General features: G+C 46.4%; 1 protein-coding gene across 2 annotated transcripts in view; it reads left to right on the forward strand.

The window, feature by feature from the left end:
- Positions 1 to 13,091, forward strand: part of MYO7A (myosin VIIA) — a 108,895-nt gene that overhangs the window by 16,453 nt on the left and 79,351 nt on the right. For both annotated transcript variants that reach the window (XM_074572327.1, XM_074572328.1), the window contains exon 2: positions 4,183 to 4,240. In XM_074572327.1, coding sequence (XP_074428428.1) covers positions 4,223 to 4,240 — 18 coding nt within the window. In that variant the 5' untranslated portion in view covers positions 4,183 to 4,222. The remainder of the gene's footprint in view (positions 1 to 4,182; positions 4,241 to 13,091) is intronic.

Here is a 13,091-nt window from a genome sequence, read left to right on the forward strand (position 1 = left end):
CAAGCTGGGCGCAGAGGGGGACAGGCCGTCATCGAATGTGAATGCGCACACCCCGTAAATTAATTATTCATTTCCTTTGCTGCATTTGCAGACAGGAAAATCACATGGGACGTGGAACTTAAGGAGACAGGAACAGAATTTGCATTTGGACTGAAATACCTGAATTTCTCCTAACCAACGCTTAATGAGCGTGTGCTCTGGAGGATTAGCACTGCGGAGCGATCCCCCAGGCACTATGGCCGGTCATGTGGTTGGACTCCAGTCCTGAAGTGCCAACAAGGAGCGCAGAAAAGCCAGTTAAACAGATTAGAGTAGCAACCCCCTTCTTTGCGATTGCAGGATAATGGTTTTGTCCAGGCTCCTCTGGCTTTCTCCCTCCAGAGTCAAGCTCTGATGGGTTCCTCTTGCATTTGGGGTCTCTTCAGAACCAGCAAGAAAGCCATGGGGGAGGTTGCTGTGGTGGAGACCTTGTACTGAGGCACTGCTTGACTTCTGTTGACCGCTGCTTGCAAGCAAGTGGCATGTGTCGTTCCATGTCACACGTCTCTTTGTCTTCACAAGTAGTTTGAGATATTTTAGCCCCCTCAGCCTTACCCCCCTGCCTCCCTCAGATCCTCTGTTCAGATGATGCTCAGTCAGTGATGCCCAGAAAGCTGCAACATGAACCAAATTTACAAAAAATATGCCTCCCAGAGGGGTGCTTTTTTGCTCTTGTGTCACATGCGAGTGATCTGGGAGAGGTGCTGGGTACATTTTGTTTAGCCCAGCTGGTTTCCCATAGCACAAGCAGCTGTAGAGCTTCACATAGGCGATGAAGGTGGGAGTGAAATCCCTTATGCTCACCTGCTGGCAAGGACTGGAGGGTCCAGATGGCCAGTTCATTCCACCAGTGTTCCCATGAATTAGCAGGCAGATGATCTCCCTGGTGCTCGGACAAGCCCAATCCTTCTTACTGATCCCTGCGGGAAGAACGGAGGGCTGTCTACTGCTTCCCCTGCCCTTCTGTTTCAGGGTTTTCTCTGCTGAGCAAGCGGTGGGGAAAGCTGGCTGCCCGTTGTGTACAACCTCCCTTACAACAGCATCACAAGGGGACTTACAAGGCTCTGAATGAGAGCAATCCTGGTGGCTTGGGCTGAAGAATAGGCCTTCAGAAAATTAAAAAAAAAACAACAAACACAACAGGCTCTGGGTACCAAAGTCCTGTTTAAAAGCAGCGTGTGCTGGGTATGTAAATACTCTTCCAAGCCTGGAACAACACCTACTCAGCATCACCACAGGCCAGGCTGGGCATGATACCCCCCTTCCGGGCAGTTTTTATGCCAGGAGCCAGGCCAACCACGTGGCCATGCTTCAGCAGCAGAAGGATGAATGGCTGAAGGAGCAGTTCTGTGACTTGAATCTGGAGCTCTAGCCCAGTCTGCCGGAAGAGATCCCCCATGCATGGCTTTTGCAATGGACACCCAATGGGACAAGCTCACCTAGGCCATTTGGCTGATTAACATGCAAATCAATAATGACTGGAATTCTTAGGAATGACTTAGGAACTCTCCTGTTGGGTGAGATCTCTGTTTTTTGAGAGGGAAACTGAGGCAAGGAACTATAAGATGATTTGTACACTGCAGATGTCCGTCAGCCAAGAACTCAGGCTGCTACCCAACCCAGTGTTCATCACTGCCCCTACGATCGTCATGTTACAGACCTGGGAAGGACCTCTAGAGAACCTCACCCAGTGCCTGCTCTGAGCCAAGCCAAGATTTCACTGACTATTGCCGGTGGAGGAGGCTCTTCAGCATCCCTAGGCAGTCCACCTCAGGGCTCACTACTTGGCGGGGTTAGAAAGTTATTTTCAAGCCATATGAGTTAAGGAGAAGAGGAATAATTTAATGTGCTACAGAGAAGTTTCAAACTGAGTATTAGGAAAATTGCCTCACAGCCTTTCAGATATTAAAATGGGTACATAATTTTCCAGCGACCATCTATCTTATAGAAAAAGAAAAATTAATTCATTAAATATGGTCTGTGCCCAGAATTTCTCTAGAGAGTATTTCCTAATGAACAGTGATGCCTTGGCTGCTATTAGGATCACCGGCTCCTTTTCCAGGCAGTGCAGAGGGATCACGGAGATGGTTTCGACAGCTGTATGTTTTCATTAAGGTGGTGAAGGCACTTAGATGGCAAGCTGCTACAACTTTCAGTGGGGTAGTTATCCGCCTTCAAATATATGGCTGGTAAAAATGTAGAGGTGGTGCAGGGTGATTCTACCCTTCTACTCCACTCTGGTGAGACCCCACCTGGAGTACTGCGTCCAGTTCTGGAGTCCTCAGCACAAGAAGGACATGGACCTGTTGGAACGGGTCTAGCAGAGGGCCACGAAGATGATCAGAGGGCTGGAGCCCCTCTGCTGTGAGGACAGGCTGAGAGAGTTGGGATTGTTCAGCCTGGAGAAGAAAAGGCTCTGGGGAGACCTTATAGCAGCCTTCCAGTACCTAAAGGGGGCCTACAGGAAAGCTGGGGAGGAACTCTTGATAGGACGAAGGGGAACCATTTTAAACAGAAAGAGGGGAGATTTAGACTAGATGTTAGGAAGAAATTCTTTACTGTGAGGGTGGTGAGCCCCTGGCCCAGGTTGCCCAGAGAAGCTGTGGCTGCCCCATCCCTGGAGGGGTTCAAGGCCAGGTTGGACGGGGCTTGGAGCAACCTGGTGTAGTGGGAGGTGTCCCTGCCCAGGGCAAGGGGGGTGGGACTAGATGATCTTTAAGGTCCCTTCCAACCCAAACCATTCTATGATTCTATGAATTGGAAATGCTGTTGAGCCTTTGCAGTCCCTGCAGGAGCTAATGGGGATAAATCCTGCCTTTCTAGCTAGGATGGGAACATCCGTGTTTCCCACTGTGGCTGAGAAGCTACAGAAAATTCATGCCGCAGAATCAGCACCAAAGATTAAATCCTACACTACTGAATGGGATGAGTGCAGTTGCTGCTGGCGGGGAGGAGAGATCGCTCTCCTTGCCAACGAGGAAAGTGTGTTGGGACACTGGCACAGGGTGTTATCACTCCTTTTTTTTGCAAGACTCTTTCCCATGTTGGGAAAGGGACATCTTACCTGGAGACTGTTGAGGAGGGATGGAAAGACTTTACTATGCCCTCCTGTCCCCCCAAGAAACGTTGTCCTTTTAGTGGGAAAAGCAGAAAAATAAAAATTATGGCTAAAACATGAAACAAAATATTTGGGTTTTGGGGGGACTTGGGTCCAGACTTGGGATAAGTCTGGACCACTTTGTCACTGTGAAGGGAAATGTCTTGCATCCTGCAAGTTCATCTTTAATCAGCCTTCACATCTCCAGTGTCTTGTGGAGGTTATATCTCTCGGAGTGCCTTTTTGTTTGCTTTTTAAGGCATGAGATTTTTTACCATAATGGAAAACGTTCTACGTTATAAATATAAAGATTACTGATTGCCATGTAGCAAGGATGACTTTGGAGATTGAAAACTGCAGAAACTCAATTCCTTGAAAGCGTTTTTTCACTCATACACACCAAACCCATTTCATGCTGGGAGCAACGTTGAAATGGCACTGCGCAGCAGCAAGCACAAACCCGGGAGCAGCACGGGGCCTTCCCATAGGAAATCCATCTGTAAATCACACAAAGGTGCAATTTGCACAACAGGCAGGGGCGGAGTGTGGAGACACTCGGTCCAACCCAGGTATTAGTCGCAGGTTATGGCGGAGGGCTTGGAATTTTCTTTCCTCTCTGGAAAGCAGTTTTGATAGAAAGATGGTAACCCATCCAGTCTTGCGGGCTGTAAGGACAGGGCTCCCCTTCTCCATGTGCTTTAATTCATACCACGGGATCTGATGACACGTGTAATAAATCAGCATCAATCTGTTTGTTAGGATAATCCTTGCTTAACTTTCTAGGACTCAGTTTACAAAATATTACTTGCATAAGCAACCTCCAGTCCCGGTCTCATTCACCACGATGCAGGCATTAATTTGGATGTACTAGAGGGTTGTCTCTCCCTGTTTGGAATTAATATTATGAAAGCGTTGGGAGTTCGAGTGCTCCTAGCCCTCTCCCACACCTAGGGGCTGCGTCTGTCCCTTTGGGGTTGGGACAGTCCCTGCGTTGGGTCTATGAGTCAGGGTGTCAGTTCATTAATTGCTGATTTCTTCTGGTTTAGGTCCATTCCTGGTGATTGCTGATGTGTTTATACAGGAACCATGGTCATTCTACGACAGGTAAGTGAAGCATTCCTGTCTTCAGCGTTTCTAATTTTACTCCATCACCCCAAGGACTAATAAAAGTCTTTTTTGTGGTGGAAGGGTCAAGTCATGCTATTTTTATCCCGTTCTGTTGCCCTAAAAGGACTGTTACAAGATGCAGAGATACTCATTAGCCTTAATCCTTGATTGGCTTAGAGGAAATCATTGATCTGTGTGTGTAGTCCAGATTAACCTCATGCAATGTTCCACTTCTATTTTCTCATCTGGGATGGGCCAGAAGCTGCACGTGAGTCCTAGATATGCAGAAGAATAAAACAGCTTCTTGCCTGCCTTGAATGATGTAGTCAAAAACTTGATTTTCACCTTCCAGGAACAGTGCTGCTTTGGTTGTGTAACAATGGAATCCTTTCACGCGTTTAAAAAGAAATTGAATTGAAGAATTAAGTTGTATGGCAGGTCTCATGTAGATTCTGAAATAATTTAGGGCTTCGAATTGTAGTGTTTTCCCTGTGTCTAGGCATAGCATGTCTGTCTTGCTCTCGGCTTCTGAGTTGTCTCATTGCCGTGTCTCACCTGGGGAGGAACAGCAGTACTGCCACGCATCTGGGGTTGGGGCTGCAGATTGAGAGTCAAATATGTCAACACAGTCAAGCATTGAGGCGATGGAGCAAATCTACCCAACAGTTTTGTTTCAACTCTGTGTCTGCCTTGGCAAACCTGCTTTTGGCTGCAACTGGGCAGAAAGCTCTGGACCTTTGAAGCCGCATGCAGGAACCCACGTGGTACCAGTTTACACCAGTGACAAGAAGAGCTGATGATAGCTTTGGGGGTGGAAGGAATGTCAAAGATCTCATGGAGCAACTGAAATGCTCTTTACAGTGTTGCCCTGACCTACCAGTAGCTGTGGCCCAACACAACCACGTTGTAGGGGAGATAAGGAGGTCGGTCCTCCTTCCAAAAGGCACAGAGGTGTTGCCCTCATGTCTCAAGCTCTGACTGATGCATTTTGTGATGTCAAGGAAAACAAGTGGGAAATTAAAACAAAGTAAATTAATATGCTGATTTGGAAGCTCAGAATAACAGTTGTGGCTTTAAGAAATACCCTATAACAACTCTGGCTAAGGTGGTACCACTCCAGGCTGCCTGTAATGTCTCTCTGCTGGAGGTTACCGCTCTGTGGTTCAGCTGCTAGTTCATAGTCTTCTGTGTTGGTCTGAATTCACCATTTGCAGAGCTTTAGTCAAATGGACCATCTTCCTAGTTACCTAAAAACAAGGTGTCTCATCTAGGCAGGGAAGTAGGGTGTTTCTGAAGACATTTCCTTCCTGCCTGTCTTAGGGTGGGATGGATCTCCTTTCTCTAAGTCTCAAGCAAGACTAGCTTAGGCATTTGACATTTAAATCGACCCAACTGTGGGTGGAGAGTTGTGGTGCAGGGACTTCATTCTTTTCTTCTGTCACCTCTGCTATCATGAAAGTAACTTACAGCAAAGGGGACAAGTAGATGGCTCCAATATCTTCATCAAAGCACTTTATGCCCTCCATCTAGACACTAATTAGCCAGTCCCAGGATCTAGTCTGGGATTTGGGTCCTCATGAAAAGCCCAGGATGTGGTTGGTCTGGTGTGAAAACGGGCCTGAATTCTTGGGCTTTAACCTCTCGTGTCTGCAGTGTCACAGCAGCAAACCTGGAGCCGAGCAGGAGTGTTGCTGCCCTTACGCTAGTGGATGAGGGGTTATTTCTAGGATGTTACAGTGGAAGGAAAAATGTAGTGGTTATTTCTGTACTGAAAACTGGATGCTGGAGAATAAACTTGGAGCCATTTGGGATTGATGTGTTTGTATCGCCCAAGTATTCAAAGCCCATCACCTCCAGGCAGGTGTTAAAAGAACCCTTACAGTGAAGCGTTAATATTTGGTGCGCAAGTTCAGCCTCCTGTAGGTTTTTTAGAGAAGTTACCCAGTGGTTTTCCATACAAACATCGTTTAGTTCATAAGGACTGAGTGTCGACTATAAGGAATCTTCAAGTGGACTCCTAGAAGTTGTCAACGGTATTTGATACATTACTTTGGGATTAAAGCTTCTTATTATTAAACAAGAAAAAACCTGCAGTTTTCAAAAAGCTCTTCCATTTCTTGCTGTTCCCGATAGTTTTGAGATTAACTCTCCCTGTGGGTTCAGATGCTGAGCAGGTGCTGACAAATATCAGGGAAATAGGCCCGTGTGGAACTTGTCGCTTACTGCAAACATCTCTCTGCAGCATGGATAAGGTGAGCCAAGGACCCCTCCATAATGAAACGAGGGAGGACGGCCGCTTGATAGCAGATACAGGCTCTTTCTGAGGTCACTTTATATGAGTTTGCCCCATCTAAAGGTCCAGTCTGAGTCCCACTTGAACCATGTTGCTCTCTGTAGTCCAAAGAGCTGCCGTTTATGGTGGTGCTTAACTGCAAGTAGCAACAATATACGTATTTTGCCTCCTTCAGTTTTGCTGAAAGATTTTGGAAATACATCTGCGCTGTTCCTGATTGGTCTGACTTTCTAGAGATTTTTCCCTCTGTCTTCTCGTCTTTTTTTTTTTTTTTTTTCATTCTTGAACATGCACAACATGCTTACGGTCCTCCCCTCCCACCCCTTTTCACCTGAAAACTTTCTCCAAGAAGATCGACCGAAAGAGCAAACCATCGCTCAGGCGACATCAGCGCAGAGCTTTTGGCCGCTACAGCTTGGTTTTCCTGTCTTTACCCAGCTATAAATCCGGGAATTTTGAAGATGAGCTCGTGGTTTTGCACCCCTTTCCACTCTCCCATCAGAATGGTTCCCACTAGGATCTCCCTCAGAGGTTGGCTCCGGGCAGCTGAGCGTGGAGGGCACTGAATGGCTCTGAGCAAGGAGGAGAAAACGCGCAGAGCTCCTGCCCTGTGTCTTCCACCCAGTAATTCAGAAGAAAAGCCAATATTGTTCCCCAGCAGGGGCCTGCAGGGAGCCAAACTTATCAGCTTTAGTCGCTAGCAAATTACTCATGGCAAGTCCATTTCCATGCACAAAGAAAGGGAAGAAGAAAAAGGAAGGCTTCCTAAATTCCTGCCTTGGCAGCCTGACAAGCTCGTTTGCTCCGCCGCACAGCAGCAGCTCGTTCCCACTTGTTCTGTCTTTTATTTAAAGCAGAGATGTTTTTAGAGCTGGAGTGGAGACCAGGAGGATGTGGTGGCCCCGGCTGCAGATGACCACAGCCTGGCGAGGGGCACATCGCTGCTCCAAGGAGAGGGCTTTGCCAAGGCCACCGCTGTCCTGGTGGCAAATAACAAATGCTCGCCACATGGCTGTTTCTGCCAACTACATCTTCTCACTCGTGTTGGCAACCCTCGTATAACCTGATCTTAAAGACAGTGTTTCCCAATGCTGCAAATTTCCTGCCGCTGGGCCAGACCGACAGAAATTGAAACCACTTATTCCACTGCTAGGGTATAAATTATGCTCACAAAATTTAAGCATGTCATGTAGGACCAAGTTCAGCACCCCACGAAGCTCATCCACTAAACTTGGCTTGGCAGAAGATTGTATCTGTATTGCTGTGTTCTCCTGACCATGTCCAGACCACCTGAGGAGCACTGCTGCTGGTGTGGGTTTCTGACAGCCTTAGTGGTCCCCCAACCTGCTCCTGGGGTTATAAGGAGAGCAGTAGAAATAGGAATGAAAAGAAACAGTGGAGAACTAAGCTAAGCAGATAAAAGAAACCAAAGCTCAGCCAGAAATTAAGGTCCTGAGGGATCAAGCGCTGTTGATGTCTCAAGCTATAAAGCTCTTTTTAGTTCAACACCAAAGCAAGGAAGGTGTCTCCAACTAGTCTGAAGCTTTGCAGGAGCCAAGACTTGGTCAGAGACTTCATCTCTGCTCTCCTGGCTCGGCAGTGCTCCTGGTGGGGTGACTCTTGGGGGCAATGCCAAAACCTCGCGGTTTCTCTGCAGCCATCCATTCTGCAATGGCTGTGCCAGCTCTGGCATTTCTTTGAATGGAAAACCCAACCCCCAATGCAGCTTTGGCTTTAAACCCCGCAAAACAAGTCTTACACGAACGAGTCTGTCCTTGCTATGTTCATATCTGTGTTTTCTGAGGGTATTTGTGGCTTCCTGTTCTTGTGCCAGGACTAGTTAAAATTGTCCTTTCCCTTTCTTGTCATTTCACAGGTATTTGTGTAGAGAGCAGTCGCTTTCCTTCCTAGCTTCGGAATTGACCAAAATCCTACAAAACCCTTTTTTTTCCCCCACATAAAACAAGTTTTGCAGCCCTCTCGTGATGGTGGCAGCCCTTTCTGCACCTGCTCTAGCTTAATTTCTTCCTGCTAAGACCAGGATTGCACATTGCACTGCAGGTGAAAGGGATTTGTGCAGTTCATTAATGAGCAGGAATAGATTTTGTGACCGCTGGTGTTTACAGCGGCTTGGTTTGATGCTCCAGGAGATGTTTTCCCTTGGTGGGAGTAAGAATAGCAGAGACCTGATTTTCAAATCTTTTCAGTCTCTGCACAGACATCTCCCAGCTGGGCTCTGTGAACACTGGTTTTACCTGGAGCTGACATACGCTATTTGTGGTGTTATTGGATAACATGCATTCAGCTTTGCTAAGTGATTCATTGCGCTATATATTTTGGTAGCAAGGAGGAAGGGGCGGGGGAGAAAAATCAGCCTTATTGTAGGTCTTCTCAGGGCTGATCTGTAATCATGTTATTACAAAAAGCAAAGAGTAAGTCCACTGTTTGCATTCTCTTTCTCATAAACACTGAATAATTTAAGTCTTCTCCCATTTATGCCTTGTATCTGTCTGATCTATGAGTCTGAGGCTTCCCTGGATAGCTGTAACGCAGCAATGAAAAGTCCAGCAGAAGCCAACCAAAGGGCACATTTGCATATAGATTGAAACATGAATCGTTGGGAGCCATTCATTAGTTGCAGTGCTCAAGACATTTGGCATTTTAACAGCTCTCTGCATCAAATCCTTTCCATCAAATTTATGGGACAATTAAAGTGCTGGGGTAGCTGCGTGCAGAAGATGAAGCTGCAGGCTAGGGAGATGTTCGTGCAGTGCTATGGCTGCAGAATATAAATTGCATGATGCCAAATAAAGGTAGAGTGAGCAATCTCAGCCCTGGCGTGGAGATACCTTGCCTCTGAGAGAGCTTGTCTGAAATGCACTCGTTCCTGCTTTTCGATACCTTCAACAAGCTCTCAGGATCTGTCTTCCCCAAAGTATATGCACTCAAACCTTAATCTGTCTGATCTCAAGGTAGGGAAGGCTTGGAGTAGGAGCTGTTGTATGTGTGGGTGAGTTTAGTTTTGCTTTTTTAAGGGGCAGGAGCAAAATACCCAGCTGGTGGGTCATTCATGTGAGGGCACAGGAAACTTCAAAGGACTCAATAGCAAAATTTACCTTGAATTAATCTTGGAACCTTAGGTTTCCCCAGGGAAAATCTACGTCCTTGGGGACAACTCTTGCACAGCAGTTCACATATCATCTCATCTTCTGTCTGTCAGAGCCCTTAAAGGTGAGATTTAACTTGCTGAGACCTGAAGTCTGGAGCAAGAAGAGATAAATTCAGCCCCTCAAACTGCCTCTTTCTCTTAAATGCGTACTCATCATGGCCTCAGGTTGCACCAGAGGAGGTTTAGACTGGATATTAGGAAAAATTTCTTCACTAAAAGGGTTATAAAATCATAGAATCACAGAACGGTTTGGGTTGGAAAGGACTATTAAAGGCCATTTAGTCCAACCCCACTGCAACAAGCAGGGACATCTTCAGCTAGACCAGCTTGCTCAGAGCCCCGTCCAACGGGACCCGGGATGTTTCCAGGGATGGGGCATCTCCCACCTCTCTGGGCAACCTGGTCTCACCACCCTCAGTGTAAAAAATTTCTTCTTTACATCTAGTCTAAATCTTTCCTCTTTTAGTTTAAAGCTTTGCCCCTCATCCTATTGCAACAGGCCCTGCTAAAAATTTGATACCCACCTTTCCTGTGGATCCCCCTAAAGTACTGAAAGGCCGCAATAAGGTCTCCTTGGAGCCTTCTCTTTTCGAGGCTGAATGACCCCACTGCTCTCAGCCTGCCCTCATAGCAGAGGTGCTCCAGCCCTCGGAGCATCTCCATGGCCTCCTCTGGACCCGCTCCAACTTGTCAGGCATTGGAACAGGCTGCCCAGGGAAGTGGTTGAGTCGCCATCCCTGGAGGTATTTAGAAGACCTGTAGATGTGGTGCTGAGGGACATGGTTTAGTGGTGGACTCGTCAGTGTTAGGTTAAGAGTTGGACTCGATGATCTTAAGGGTCTTTTCCAACCTAAATGATTCTATGATTCTATAACCTGACTGTGACGAAGTCTTGCTGTTTGTATACGCTTTCTGAAAAGAAAAAGCCTGTAATGAATGTTGAACCTCACATGGCCATTGTGCACCAGCTGGTGGAGCTGGGGCCTGCTGGCCCTTCTAGCAACCCCTTTGTAAGAGTAAGGTTCGGGGAGAGAGATCAGAAATCCTTCATTCTCACCCACCCCCCATCCCACCCTGTATCTTACCCAGCAGAAGGGTTGATTTCCCTTGGTCCTTGCTCCAGCCATTGAGCATTTTCATCCAAGCCGTGCAACACAGCAGAGAAAAGCATCTCCCATCCCATCCCCACCCTCACACACCCGCCTCCCTCTGTCTCCCCTTCTCTCCCTCCCAGATGTGTGATACAGCTGTTTCCTGGATCACGGTGTCCATAATTTCACCAAAATCATGGCTTATAAGTACTTTAAAAAACTATGAACGTAATTTATTATTTCTTACTTATTGCTGTTATTTTTACTCAGTTCTCAGATGGGATATAGGGAGTGGCAGTTGGAGGGATTTGGGTAAAGAGTGGACATTTAAGCCAACATGGCTGCTGTAAAAAAATGTTTATGATATGACGTCCTTAGTGTAGTGTTGGACCATGCTTTTAATCTGCTCCTTGTGAGAATGGATGTGCAAGCAGGCAGATGGCTCTCCCTGTTTGAGGCGACCTTCCTCTTCATCAAATTCCTCTTGCAAAACTGGAAAACATTCAACAGCAAGGAATTAAAAGGGAAACCCTCAACATTTCATGGATTTGGGGTCACAGGCACATCTGTGGAATGACCCTGATGTACACTAGTGAAAGATTTGGCCCTTATGGTGTAAAATTAATTCCTTTTTCAAGCCACAGCACCATTTGCTAACACAGTTTGACAGCTGTTTTCCTAGAAAAAACCAACTTAGCTCTGGCTTTCTGCAGTCAGGTTCAAGAAGGTGTGCGCAGCTCCTGGGGCCCAGGGGAAGGAAAGCAATAACAGACTTTTTCAATAGCACAAATTGAAAAATGGCATTTCTTTCTCAGGAGAAAGCTGAGCTGGGAGTGCAGAGAATATCTGCTGAGATGTCATTGCCCGGTCAATAAATAAAATAATTTTATTGGAATTAAAAGCTGACTTTGAAGACAGAATTCCAATGAAAATGTCAAAACGATATGCTCCATGTCAGTCGTTAGCCCTACTCAAATGTTTTCATGAAAATATTTGTTTATGTGATTTTCTGGTTGCGTTTTAGGTTTTGGTGAAATGGCATTCCTTAAGGAAGATTTCCAGTAAGAATTTTGGAGGAGTAAATCTATTTTTAGTTGTTTTATAAATGTGACGAAAACAGAGGGAGGATTTGGATGTTTGCTAGAATACACACGAGAAGCCTGTTCTGAAAAAAAAAAAAAAAAGTCAGTTTAAGAGCAGAGAAAATTCAATACTGTGAGTGAGACAGCCCGAGACGCTGGTAAGCCAGCTGGCACTTTAGATACTTCTACTGGGGCTTTCAACAGTGGGGAAATTAGATGAATAAGCGTGAACTGGGACTTGGGAATTTGGATGCGGATGCTTTTGCATTTCCATTTTGTCACTGCTGGGTATATGTACAGACGGTCTAGTGGTCAGCAGCCTTGACCGGCTCACGCAGGGGTTGTGCATTAGACCGTTGCAATGTAAGGGAATTGCCTTTTCCCTGTCCACATCTATGGGGATGTGAGTTTTGCAAAAATGAGAAGGTGATAAGGTGGATCAGCCCTCCTCTCCTTCCCAAATCACCCTTGCTGCTATCTGCAAAAGGGAGGTGGCATTGGCCGAGGAATGCAGCTGCTTTCTTGCACTGGTCAATCTTAAAAGTTTACAAGGATTTCATCCTCCGTTAGGCAATTTTGTGAAAGGGGAAAACTTCACCAGCTATAAATTATGTGGACTTCTGTTCCTGAACAGAAATTATTATAAAATTCTGAACAGAGCTACAGCATGCTGAAGTTGGGAACATATATAAAATGACCGTATTTGTTCAGACCCAGGACTGTCCCATTTGGTATTCTGTATCCAGACGCTTATCCAGTAAGCATGCAGTGTAAGTGCCTCACAACATGTTCCTATCCTTCGGCTAATTTCCTGGCCTCCACCTATGAACTTTCAGTTTGGGGATCTCCCAAGCCTGATGTGATGTATTCGATTAACAGTCCCTAATGCAGCTCCCTTCCAAGAGCTTGTCCAGCTTCCTTACTTCTCCAGGTTTCCTATTCACCTCCATTGCTTTTTGCTGAACCTAGTCCTTGATGACTTCGGTTGGCGTCCTCTTACTTTTGGACTGGAAGGCTATTTTAAAGAAGTATCTCTACAGGCTTGTCCATTCTGCCCTAGGCATCCACATGGTGAAGATAGGATGCTACACTAGATGGTCCTTTGATGGGCCTTAACCTTGCACACACATTGTCATGTCAATGAGGCAATTCCACTCACATCCTCATCGCATTGCTCCCCCCCACGCTCTTTTACCAAGAAGGAGATGTCCTC

The sequence above is a fragment of the Larus michahellis genome, chromosome 1 (genome assembly GCF_964199755.1).
Source record: "Larus michahellis chromosome 1, bLarMic1.1, whole genome shotgun sequence".
NCBI classification, from domain to species: domain Eukaryota; kingdom Metazoa; phylum Chordata; class Aves; order Charadriiformes; family Laridae; genus Larus; species Larus michahellis.